Source organism: Brachypodium distachyon, chromosome 2, assembly GCF_000005505.3.
Source record: "Brachypodium distachyon strain Bd21 chromosome 2, Brachypodium_distachyon_v3.0, whole genome shotgun sequence".
Taxonomy (NCBI): Eukaryota; Viridiplantae; Streptophyta; class Magnoliopsida; order Poales; family Poaceae; genus Brachypodium; species Brachypodium distachyon.
This window is the reverse complement of record NC_016132.3, coordinates 24,660,246-24,671,846: the sequence shown is the minus strand read 5'-3', so window position 1 is coordinate 24,671,846 and position 11,601 is coordinate 24,660,246. Positions and strand designations below refer to the sequence as shown.

Sequence of the window (11,601 nt, the reverse complement as noted above, 5' to 3'; positions counted from 1 at the left end):
TCGAACGTTTCCCGCAGGTTATCAATCAGCGAGTCCCCGCTCTTGGATTTGATGACGATATCATCCATGTAGGCCTCAACGTTTCGGCCTAGCTAGGATCCCAAACACTCGCGTAAAGCACGCTGGAATGTGGAGCCCGCGTTCTTCAACCCGAAAGGCATGCACGTGTAGCAGTAGCAGCCAACCGGGGTGATGAACGCCGTTTTTTCTTCGTCTTCGTCTGCCATCTTAATTTGATGGTAGCCGAAAAAGGCATCCAAAACACATACCAGATCACAACCGACAGTGGAATCTACTATTTGATCAATGCGATGTACAGGGAAAGGATCTTTAGGACACGCACGGTTAAGATTAGTAAAATCTACACACATGCGAAATTTATTCCCCCCCTTGGGTACTACTACAGGGTTAGCTAACCAAGTGGGGTACAGTACGTCCCTGATAGCCCCCGCATCCTTAAGCTTGTCCACTTCTTGCTTGATGAAATCTTTGCGCTCTTGTGCTTGCCGGCGGATCTTCTGCTTGACAGGGCGGGCGTCTGGACGCACCACGAGTCGATGCTCGATCACCTCCCTAGGGACTTCGGGAAGGTCCGACGGTTCCCAAGCGAACACGTCTGCGTTCTCCCAGAGGAAAGTGACAAGGGCGCCTTCTTATTTGGCATTGAGGTTCGCACCCACGGTGACGGTGCGTTCCTCGTTGCCGGATTGGAGGGGCAGCTTCTTCACCTTGGCGGCCTCCTCCTTGAGCTTCTGGCCCTTGCCGGGGCATGGGCTCGAGCCGGCGCCTCCCCCGGCAAGCTCCTGCGGGGTAGCGCGGGCCTTCTTCACTGCGGGGCCGTCGCCCGACAACGAGCCTTCACTTCCGGCGACGCCTTCGTCACCGTAGTCAGCTGCGGTGGCGGCCCTGACGACCTCGCCAACACACCAGGCCGCGTTCTTGAGATCGCACCTGATGGAGAGGACCCCGTATGTGGACGGCATCTTCATCACGCCGTAGGCGCAATGAGTTGCCATCATGAACTTGATCAGCACCGGCCGACCAAGGATCCTGTTGTACGGCAACGGGGTATGAGCCACATCGAACACGAGGTGCTCAGTCCGAAACGGTTCCCGAGACCCCGAAAGTAACCAGCAGCGTGATGCGCCCCAGGGGGCGCATGATCCCGGGGTTCACTCCCCGGAACGGGTCGGTGGGCTTCAACTGCTCCAACGGCAGCCGAAGCTTCTCCACCAACTTGGCGGACAGGAGGTTCAACCCCGCTCCGTTGTCCACCAGCACCTTGGTCACCGTCATGTTGTTGATGATGGGTGAGACCAGAAACGGCAGAACCCCTGAACCCAGCTGCCGGGCTGGGTGATCGTCGGTGCTGAAGGTGATCGGCACCTGCGACCACTTCAGCGGCTGCTGCGCCTCCATGTCCGGCAATAACGCAAACACCTCGCGGGTAAGGCGCTTCACCGCGCTATGGGATGAGAGAACGTAAGCTCCCCCATGGATGCAGGGGACGCCGCGGGGCTCCTGCAAGCCGGGCTCGTCGCCCTCGCTGTAGTCGGACTCACGCCGCTCCTCAGCGCGAGCCTTGTCTCGTCCCCGGGGAGGCCGCTCCCTGCCGGCACGGGCTTGGCCACGTCCCTCCTGGGCTTCTTCTCTCCCGGCATCCCCGCCGGCAGGTTCGGCCCCGCTCTGGGGTCGTTCGGAAAATCCCGGGAGAGATGCCTGATGTCCCTGCAGTTGAAGCAGGCGCCGGCCGCTCGGCGCTCCTCGTGGCGTTGCTCGCGCCTTTGCTTGATACCCTGCAGGATGTGGCAATCCTGTGCGTCATGGGTGGCGTTGGCGTGGATGGGGCAGCGGGGCGCGTCACCCGGCTTGCCGCCAGACCCGCCAGCGGGCGAGGCCTTTTTCGCAGGCCTCAAGGCAGCGCCCGACTCCGCGGCGAGGACTTGCTTCCCGTTGCAAGTTCGGGCGCCAGGCGCCCTTCCTCGGCCATGGCACACTTGTGTGGCAAGGCGTAGAGCTCCTGCGTCATCCGGATCCGGTGCGTCCTCAGCTTCTCCCGCATCTTGGGGTCACGGACGTTGATGGCGAAGATGTTGATGATGGCAGCAGCCTCCGCCTCTGGAATGGAGTAGGAGAGACTAGAGCAGCGGTTGACGAAACTCCGCAACGTCTCTTCCGGCTTCTGCACCACAGTGTGCAGCTCCGCCATGGTTTCCGGGCGCTTGTAGCTGCCCTGGAACACGCTCACAAATCAACGCCACAAGCTGAAGCAAAAATGGTTTGATCCTATGCCATTGAGCGAAGTGTCAAGGATATCTCCTATGAAATCCATGAGCAACAAGGAATGGTGTGATCTTGTGGATTCCTGGATAACTCCTAAGAAACCGGTCAAGTTATACTTTTCGTATTTGGGGCGAGGCTCCTTATCATAATGAAAATATGATGTACTGATGTATCTTTTACATCACTGTTTATTTTTGTGAAGGATACTTGTGCAAAGAACAAGGTGAGCCGATCAATGGTCAAGTACCAGCAAGCCACTGGTTCACGCAGTTATGAGGTGCAAGTACAAGAAGTGGTATGTCAATTCACAACAAATCACTAATAGCTTTGTTCATAATTAGACCGTAATCAATATTTTTTGCAAAAACAGTTTCTGAGCGAGAAGTACAAAGATAAACCTCCAGATGCAGTTGACTTGTTCAAGGAGACCCACTTTAGTACAAAAAGAGGATTTAGTGAGAATGCGCAAGCTGCAATTGTAAGTCCTCCTTTTTTGCCTTTGCCATTGTCTGAAGAGCCCAATCTACAATATATGATAACTTTGGGTTTTATTTCAATGTGATGGTTATCTGATTGTGCTTGACAAATAGTTTACTGAAACTGTTGTAATCTAAAGAACACTTTGCTGAAACTGGTGTCATATCAAGCTACCATGCAATTAACTTCTGCTATGTATGTTGTTGTTTCACCGGAACATATCTGTTGTTTTCAAGTGTTTTCTATGCTGTTTTCAAGTGCTTTCCCTGCTGTTTTCGAAACTGGTACTAATCAGTACAGAATTTGAAGATGGAACTAATATGAAACTTGTGGATGATGTCGATATCTTTCCAATGATATATTTTTTGTGTAAATCCGATGATTGGTCTGAAATCTAGAGCATAAAAACCCTGCTGCTGTCGGTTCCAAGTGCTATCCCTGTTGTTTTTCAAACCGGTACTTATCTGTAAATAATTTGAAGATGTAACTAATATGAAACTTGTAGATGTTGTCATTGACTTTCCAACAGTATATTGTTTGTCTAATTCCGATGATTGGTCTGAAATTTAGAGCAGAAAAACTCTACTGCTGTTTTTTAAGTGTTATTCTTGTTATTTTTTAAACTGGTACTTATCAGTACAAAATTTGAAGATGTTACTAATATGAAAGTTGTAGATGTTGTTGATATCTTTCCAACAGTATATTTTTTGTGTAATTCTGATGAGGTCGTTTGTGTCACCAAACTTGTAGAAACTTGTAAGTGTTGTTTACGTAACTAAACAACAAGTAACTTCTTGTAGGTAGTCGCCACATTTATTTCCCGTTGTTTCTACGTAGGAGTTAGTTACTACAGCCTTAAACCCCCCCCCCCCCTCTTCTTTATTTTCAAATTATGCCATGTGAATGATTAATCTTGTTTCTGTTGTTGAATGAAAAATCATATTTCCTGCAGCATCTTGTTACCTCATTTTTACTTTGGTTATGATAAATCTGCTTTGGTGATAATTTCAAGGATTCTATGGAAAATTTCATAACGAGAGAACCAAAATCTGCTGCTGAGGTCATTTCCGATGTGCTGAATGAGAGTACTAAGAATAACAGATTCTTGGAGCGTATTGGTTTGCCGCCAATCCCTTCGAGTAGAACATCCAAGAGTAGCCTTCTGGAGAAGCTAGAAGCTGAAAGAGATGGGAATGCTGAGTTGCGTAGTACCATTGAAGAGTTGAAAAAAGCATATGAAGAAGCTAAGGTGGCACAAGAAGAAGCTAGGAAAGCAAAGGAAGAAGCAGATGCAGCAAGAGTAAAGAATGAGGAAGAGATTCAAGCAATGAAGAAGAAACTTGAAGCAGATGAAGCCCTACTTCGGCAAGTGATGAGAAGGTTACAAGCCCAGTAAAAACCTCTTGTGTGCGTGTGTGTTTGTTGAGAGTTCCTTTCAATTCTGTTCTGATCATGTGATGAGAAGGTTACAAAATTATTAGATGTTGTGCTTATAAGGGTACTTTGCATATTGAGGGCATTTTGGTGCTTATGGCCTGTGGGCTGAATGTTATGTGATATGGTCACTTTGATGCTTATGGTCCTATGGCCTGAATGTTTCGTGATATGCTTTGATGTTGGCTCATACTTCTGTGCATTGTAATTTCTCTTTCCGTGTGGTATTTTAAAACATTTGGCCCAAGAGCACATGGGTTGTGTTGTATTTTAAAACAACAAAAAAGGCCTCCATGCAGCAGGAAAAAAAAAGAAACAACCTGTAAAGAGCCTGGTGATTAAAAAAAAACCGGGCCTCAAGGAAAAAAAAAGGGCTCAAGCTGAAGAAATAAATGGGCCAAAAAAATAACCGGGCCTTTGGACGAGGCCCATGTTTTTGCCACGTCATATGAAAATTCACATCATCAATTTATTCCACGTGGACGCCACGCCGGCAAAATATACATGTGTCCGCCATGTCAACCCACCACGTGTCATGCATGCAAGCAAGCCCACGTGGCTGCCATGTAAGCATACATACACTCAACTATGACGAATTGTGCCAGTTCCTCACTATGTAAGGGCTCATAACTCGAATTGGGACAGTTTGTCATAGAACTTTATGACATTACACGGGGAAAAACGTCATGGAGAGGTCTATGACGTGAGGTACATGACGTTTTTTTTTTGTCATAGATAACGTCATGGACCACACTCTCTATGACATTTTTACCACTTTCTATGACAATGGGCGAATGTCATGGACCTCCAAAAATGTTGTAGTGAGTATAAAAGGAGGACCACTGCCAACGGTCAAAGGGTTCGGTTCCTTACTAGTTTTAGCTAGAAATAGCAAGTAGCCCTTAGCAGAAAAGGAGAGAACGCCCGGGAACTCCCCCGGCAACCTGTAAAGCCTTGTTCACTGGCTAATAAGAACACAGAAGCAAGACGTAAGGTTTTACACCTCAGGGTTGCCCGAACCTGGGTAAAACGATCGTGTGCATCTTCACGCTTGACATTGGCCTCGCCGGCGATCGCCGGAGCTATCCCCGACACCCTCTATCGAACCTAAAGGGGGTGCCGCACACCCCCGGTGTCTACGTCCCGGGCTACGACATCTGCCGACCTCTCTCCACACCAAATCCCCAACTTGACTCTTCCCAAATTATGCTTCCAAATCACAAAGTTGGACTGCTGAAGCTCGTGGTGGACGAGGCCGTAGATCTGCTCTACAGCATCATGGTCGGTGAGGCTAGGCAGTACTTTTTTTTTTCAAGAATGCAACCCAGCGGTGCATCATCGATTGAAGAAGAAGAGCCAGAAGGATAGTACAACGCCGAAATGGCAAGAACAACGCCAACAAATGGCAAAAGAGAAACCACTCCATTGACCCTATCTAGTTTGGACCAGAATCTAGTCACAACCCCCGCAGAAACCCTGCACAACAACAAGCCTAAAAGACGAAGAAGTCGCGCATAGGACCCCAACAACCGCTTCACGCCCGCCACCAAGCCTCTTGAAGAATCACCGCAACATCAGGACCGCCCCGGACGATATAGCCCACCATCATGCCAAGAGAGAAGATCGGCAAGTGGGGTAGCCGTAGGTCGGAACTGAATAAGGAGATTGGCCAAGTTGCGTCGACGAGGGGTACATCGCGCCCACAAGTCCAGCATCCCAGGCATGGAACTGGCACCATCACCCACATGCTCGCTGAAGGGCTCCCTGGCCACCAAGACAACGCTCTCAAGAGAGGAGAACAACGTTGAGCGCCAAGGGTTTCCTCCGGTGCCAGAGGAGGAAGGAGTCCTAGTCAAGCCGCAAGCCGCAACGATGCCTCCAAGGTCACGATGCCCGGTCATCAATCGTCGGCGTTAGCAACAGCCACATGAGGATTTCTCCCGGCCCATGACCACGAACTCCGCATCCATACAGAAACTGCCACGGTGACCATGCCGGCGATCCACCGCCGAAGGGAGAAGAATCCACAAAGGTGATGACCCAAATTCCTGCCCGCACCAGTCGGATCCGAACCACCATCGGGGAAAGCAACGCCGGAGAACCCAGCGCCGCCACCCGGGTCACCACGCCGCCCTGCAGGATTACACCGGCCACCACCGGAGGGATCCGGGCAAGAAGCCCCAGATCCCACGCCCAGCGCCCGCAACCCCGCCTCCGCGCCGCCGCACGCTCCCGCAACGCCCGAGCGGCACCGTCCGGCCACCACGCCACCCTGCAGGTTCCACCGGCCACCACCAACGGATCCAGGCGAGAAACCCCAGATCCCGCGCCACCGGAGAAGAGTCCGCGCCGCCGAGAGCGCTCGCGCCGCCGGAGAGGCCCGCGCTGCCCGAATCCCCCCGCCGCCGCCGTCCGCCGCAAGAGCTTAGTCCCCTGGCCTCCTCCGGCGGCGGCCAGAGGGGAGGACGAGGTGGGGGGAGCGACCTGGGGCGGCGACGGCTAGGGTTCGCCCGAGCCGCCCGTAGGAGCGACGCGAGCGACCTGGGAAACGTTTTTCCAGGCTAGGCAGTACTGAGACGAGGGTCTTCTTCCTCCCCTCTCCTCCCCATCTGGATCTAGCCGCCCCTCTGCTGCTGCCCTCCTGATCCTCCTCCCATCGCTGCCTTCGGCCGGCGCCGCCTCCGTCCACAGCCGCCCATGCCTGTGGCCGGTGCCCCGTGCCGCTGCACCCCACGCGTCCTCCATTTTACTCGGTCTCCGGCAGCTCCGTGCCATGGCGTGAGGCATGGGAAGCAGGGACGATCGATTTCTTTATTCCTCGGCCAGATTTAGCACCAGAGCGACTGGTTGCTCCGGTTCCAAATTAGATTTGACACCGGTCTCCCAGTGTTGAATAGAGGTGCCAAATGCCAAATAGCTATTTGACACCTCTATTTGGCACACACCGTGGAAGCCCTAAAACATAAATACTACTAGTTAAGTGTCCGTGTGCTGCAACGAAAAAATAGAACTATGCACACGGTAAAGATTGGAAGACTTCTGACCATGGCAAGACAAACACTTATATTTGTCCCCACTCTTATCTCTTCACTCTCTTTTGATCTTCTCATATGTTTTGTTGTGCAATTCTAGTTTATCTTCCAATTACCTCTTACTCCTCTCGATCTCTCTCCGATCACCACCCGCTCTCTTTCGGTTGTGATGTCGTTTTTCTTCTTTTCAGAATCACATGATCCTTTCTTTCCTTTTTGTGCCCACCCTGTCCTTTCCTCATCTCTGGTGCCATCTCTCATTGTTTGCCACTATTCGCAATCATGACATTTTTATAACTTCATCAACCCTTGAACGCCCCTCTCGTTGAGTTTTCACTGCCCCGTTTCTAAATGACATCCTCCTCCCAAATATCCCTTTTGTGTAGTACGAAATATTTAGTTAGATCCATGCTTTACTATTTTAGACCCACAGGATTGTGATTTTTTGCATAGAACAAAAATCTACGTATTCTTTGAAGAAAATATGTAGGCACATAATATAAAGCTATACTACATTGGGAAAAAAATCAGATTTGTCCAATAATGGGAAGTACAATTATTAATTTATTTAAACACCTCTCTGATTTTAAAAATATCTGAAACAATTATGAGTGATCTTGCCTCAACTGCTCATGCGTGAATTCTTGGCCAGTCACCGATTGGAATAGCACTCTTATTTTTTGACATGGTGAGTATCTTCTTATCACCCTCCTGAAACTGAATGCATGCATCAGCTGGAACAATTGTTAGCATGTTTCAAATCTACATTTGAAAATTAAGCACTTACTTAAATATATTTGGCCAAGATCAGGCCATCGTCATAGATAGAAAAGTTCAATATTTTCATTCGTTACAAATGAATAATGAAAATTAAGTGAAAAATGCAACATTAAGTGGTTTCGATTGTGCAGATCATCCCATGTGAAGAGTACTACAAGAATCCACATGACACGGTATCATTTTCCTATGCAGAACTTGCTGGATATGCTACTCAGAACATCTTCAGATATGTCTTCCCCATTGATCATTGCTAGAGCCAATGCAGCGTCTCTCAAGTCAATAGTCCAAAAGTCCATTGCCAATGCTCATTGATTTGAGGACTCTAGTCTTTTAAATGCTTATTGCGTCCAGGGGTTGTCCCAATTGCCTCTGGATAATATAATGCTCATTGATTTGAGGACTCTAGTCTTTTAAATGCTTATTGCGTCCAGGAGTTGTCCCAATTGCCTCTGGATAATATAATTGAATTGGAAAAGAGTCAACAACCTTTGATGTTACATTTGGAGCAACAGTAATTCTCAGAGCAGAATTACCGGGGTTCTGTTGATGGCATGCCTGTACCTAGTCTACATTCTACCGTCGTTTTGTTTGAGGCATTGGCTCAAGGCCTCTGACCTCTATATTGCCCGCTCTCATCTAAATCAGAAATGCCTTTACCACTGGCTGCACATGCGTTTACAAGTTTTCTGAAAACCCCACTAAAATTTTCAAACTGTTATCCTGAAACAAATGGTTTGCAGCCGACTTGTTGATTACACGAACCATTGGCACTGCAGAACCTGAGAATTTCTGGTCACCAAAAAGGAAAAAGGAATAGAATAATCACTGTCTAATTTATTAATTTCTGAAAGGAGGCAAAGCATCATAACAGTAAGCACTTCTGAACACGGAAGAAAAATCATTAACCAGGCATCATCAGCAAAATTGTTGTGCAAGTGAAACAGAAAGTACCTTAAAAACAAATTAGTAACTCCCATGTCATGTACTATGGTGCTATCCAATATATAGTATACCGGTTTAGTCCATCAGAAGCATCCACCAAAACCATGTTTTCCTGAAACAGACACTATAACGCAAGAAAAGTTAAGAAATAAAAAATTGAGGGATTATGCAAGCTTATTGTTCCACCTGTTGATCTTGACGACAGGAAGGTATTGTTCTTCATTCTTGATAGACTGAAATCACAAACCTAATAATAGACAAATGAAATATGGTTAGATTGTATTAATGAAGCATAGTAACTAAAAGAATGATAGCGAACAGCGTACCCAAAGAGCAGCAAATAGACGTGGTTGTTGCAACTATAAAGAAAAATAACAGTTTGCGGGATGGAAATTTAACAGTGAAAAGGGACAAACAATATAATAACAGGCTGCTAAGTTTTCATGACTAATTCCTACTCTATTGAAACAAAACCAAAGGAGGAAGAAGGTTTTAATTATTGATCTGTAATTTCCAGTGAGGCTACAATTAGTAGATGATCCACCATATGCAGAGAGCAGGATGACACAAAATATAATATACATGTCAATATGGCATAAGTTTTCTCCTATACATATTTAGCTTGAGAAATACTCCATGAAATGGTCTATATATAGTTTCCTGTAATTGTACAGTTGCAGCCCATGGCACTAATCATGGAAGTGCATATGATAGTACCACACGACTGAAAAACAAGTGACGGAACAAATGAACGCAATGTTGCAAACATTAATCCATGATAACGAGAAATAATTAATAAGGCCTCTCTCAAGTCTCAACAGTATACCGCATGGTCAGGCCTTGCTGCATCATAGTGTAAAAGAAATATCCGATACAAGAGCAACAAATTAACTTTAAAGTAGCCAAACTTCAGACCTGGCGCCTAACTTCATATGCTTGCAAGCTCGCCAACAGTACATAAAATGCACAACAGGAGTCCTTAATTGGCATAATCAATCACAAACATCAGCTAAACAATTTGCAACTAATTACCATCACTCTCACAAGAAAACCTACAGGCTTCTGATACTTGCAATACAAATGCAGGGACCTGATGCTTGCAATTGATTAGACGAACACCATTGATATAATGTAGGTTCCTTGTAGCCAACTCATTCTGGATAACACCATCTAGAGAACTGAGAAGTCAGGATAAACGGCAATCAAATTTGAGATGATTAACCACTAAATAGGTGCCAAGAGGAGGTAATACAGAGGATGAGTCCAATGTCTCTGCATCATGCTATGTAACAAAATTGATATGGGACACGAGATACATTCATGTCCATTTATGCAACTTAGAGAAGTGGAAAAGTAGTCCTAACAACAGGCGAGCGAGCTGGAGTGAGCATTACCCGAAGATGTTGACGCGCAGCCGGCGGCGGAGCTCGACAAAGAGGCCGTACATCTGCCCGAGGTCCACGACGTTGCCGTGGGAGTAGAGCAGCGTGGCCGAGGCTCGCGCGTTGCACACGTACACCCCCACGACCTTGTTCCCGCGACCCGTGCGGAGGCGCACCACCTCCGTGCCGTCCTCTTCCTGGGCGACGCTGGACGAGGAGTCCCCGCTGCCATCCCGCCTACGGCGGCGTGCAGGGACCCAAGAGATCTCGGGGATTAGGGGACGGCGGCGTGGACGGGAAGAAGGCGAAGCGCGCGGCGATGGTGGACGTCACCCCGCCCATGTCGGCGTCGCGTCTCCGTGACGGTGCGGCGGGCAGACGAGGAGGAGGCGGCAGTGTGGCGCGCGAGGGCGGCGGCCGGAGGGCAGCAACGCCCCTGCAGGCTGCGAAGGGGAAGAGGCGCTCGTTCTTGATCTGGATCGGAAGGGGGCGAGGGAGGCAGGACGTGCGGGGTGCGTGGGGCCAGCGCGTCAGCGTTGGGTGCGGGGCGCGACGTACGGCGCCCAGCATCACCATCGCACCCCCACGCCACCGCCACCTACTGGATCTTCCCCATCTCTCGCTCCCTCCTCCTATCCGGCGTTGTTCGTCCCCTTCCATGACCCACGCCGCCGCTGCTCTGACAAGAATTTGGGGTTGGAACCGCACGGGGGAGAAGTGAATTTGGGGAATCGGGGGATTGGGGGGCTTGGAACTGCTCGAGGAAGTTTGGAATTTGGGAGGAGGTGGAGGAGGAGGGGCTACGCGGGTTTGGGTGGAGAGGGCTGGACTGCTCGAGGCGTTGAGCGGAGCAACGCGTGCTTTCGGGAGGACGCGGAAGTGGGAGGGACGTACGAGGGACGACCGACGTACGCAGACTGCAAATTAAAGAATACATAAACATAAATAATTCTTTTTTGCGGAGAGCATAAACATAAATACTACTAGCAATGGTTCCTGGTTGTGCGAGTGTGCCTTTGCATACGATCCTATTTACAAGTTTTTCTTGAGTAAAGCAACAATTAATTGCCACTAGTGGAGTGCCTGTGCGTTGCTACGGACTCGTGGACATGTTAATCGAATGACAGAGATTTAAGGTTCTTACTTAAAAAACAGTCGCATGAGATATGGTCAAACAGTTTTGGTCGTATGTTTTTTATTTAGGGATAAGTTGATTGCATGCTTAGCCGTCGGATCTGGTTCATATGTACTAAGATAGGGATTTTGGACTA

The 11,601-nt window shown here is 48.7% G+C and overlaps 1 protein-coding gene and 2 long non-coding RNA genes across 11 annotated transcripts; 2 read left to right on the top strand and 1 right to left on the bottom strand.

Moving 5' to 3' along the window:
• Positions 1-1,715: 1,715 nt before the first annotated feature.
• Positions 1,716-4,156, top strand: LOC112270727. The gene is made up of 5 exons (XM_024458792.1): positions 1,716-1,832; positions 2,229-2,387; positions 2,486-2,578; positions 2,654-2,761; positions 3,773-4,156. Exons 1-5 carry the CDS (start codon positions 1,716-1,718, stop codon positions 4,154-4,156), a joined length of 861 nt encoding a protein of 286 aa, XP_024314560.1.
• Positions 4,157-5,502: 1,346 nt separating this feature from the next.
• LOC112270612 lies at positions 5,503-8,503 on the top strand. Of its 2 annotated transcripts, none has more exons than XR_002962914.1 (2): positions 5,503-6,226; positions 8,199-8,503. It is a non-coding gene; the product is annotated as an uncharacterized LOC112270612 (long non-coding RNA). The 2 variants fall into 2 exon arrangements; XR_002962913.1 differs by having other exon boundaries at positions 8,138-8,503.
• Positions 7,994-11,246, bottom strand: LOC100828388. Of its 8 annotated transcripts, none has more exons than XR_001406288.2 (4): positions 9,864-11,239; positions 9,135-9,195; positions 8,958-9,072; positions 8,010-8,795 (listed from the first exon to the last, which is right to left on the bottom strand). It is a non-coding gene; the product is annotated as an uncharacterized LOC100828388 (long non-coding RNA). The 8 variants fall into 8 exon arrangements; XR_730556.3 differs by having other exon boundaries at positions 9,981-11,239; XR_001406289.2 differs by having other exon boundaries at positions 10,343-11,237.
• Between the last annotated feature and the right edge of the window lie 355 nt (positions 11,247-11,601).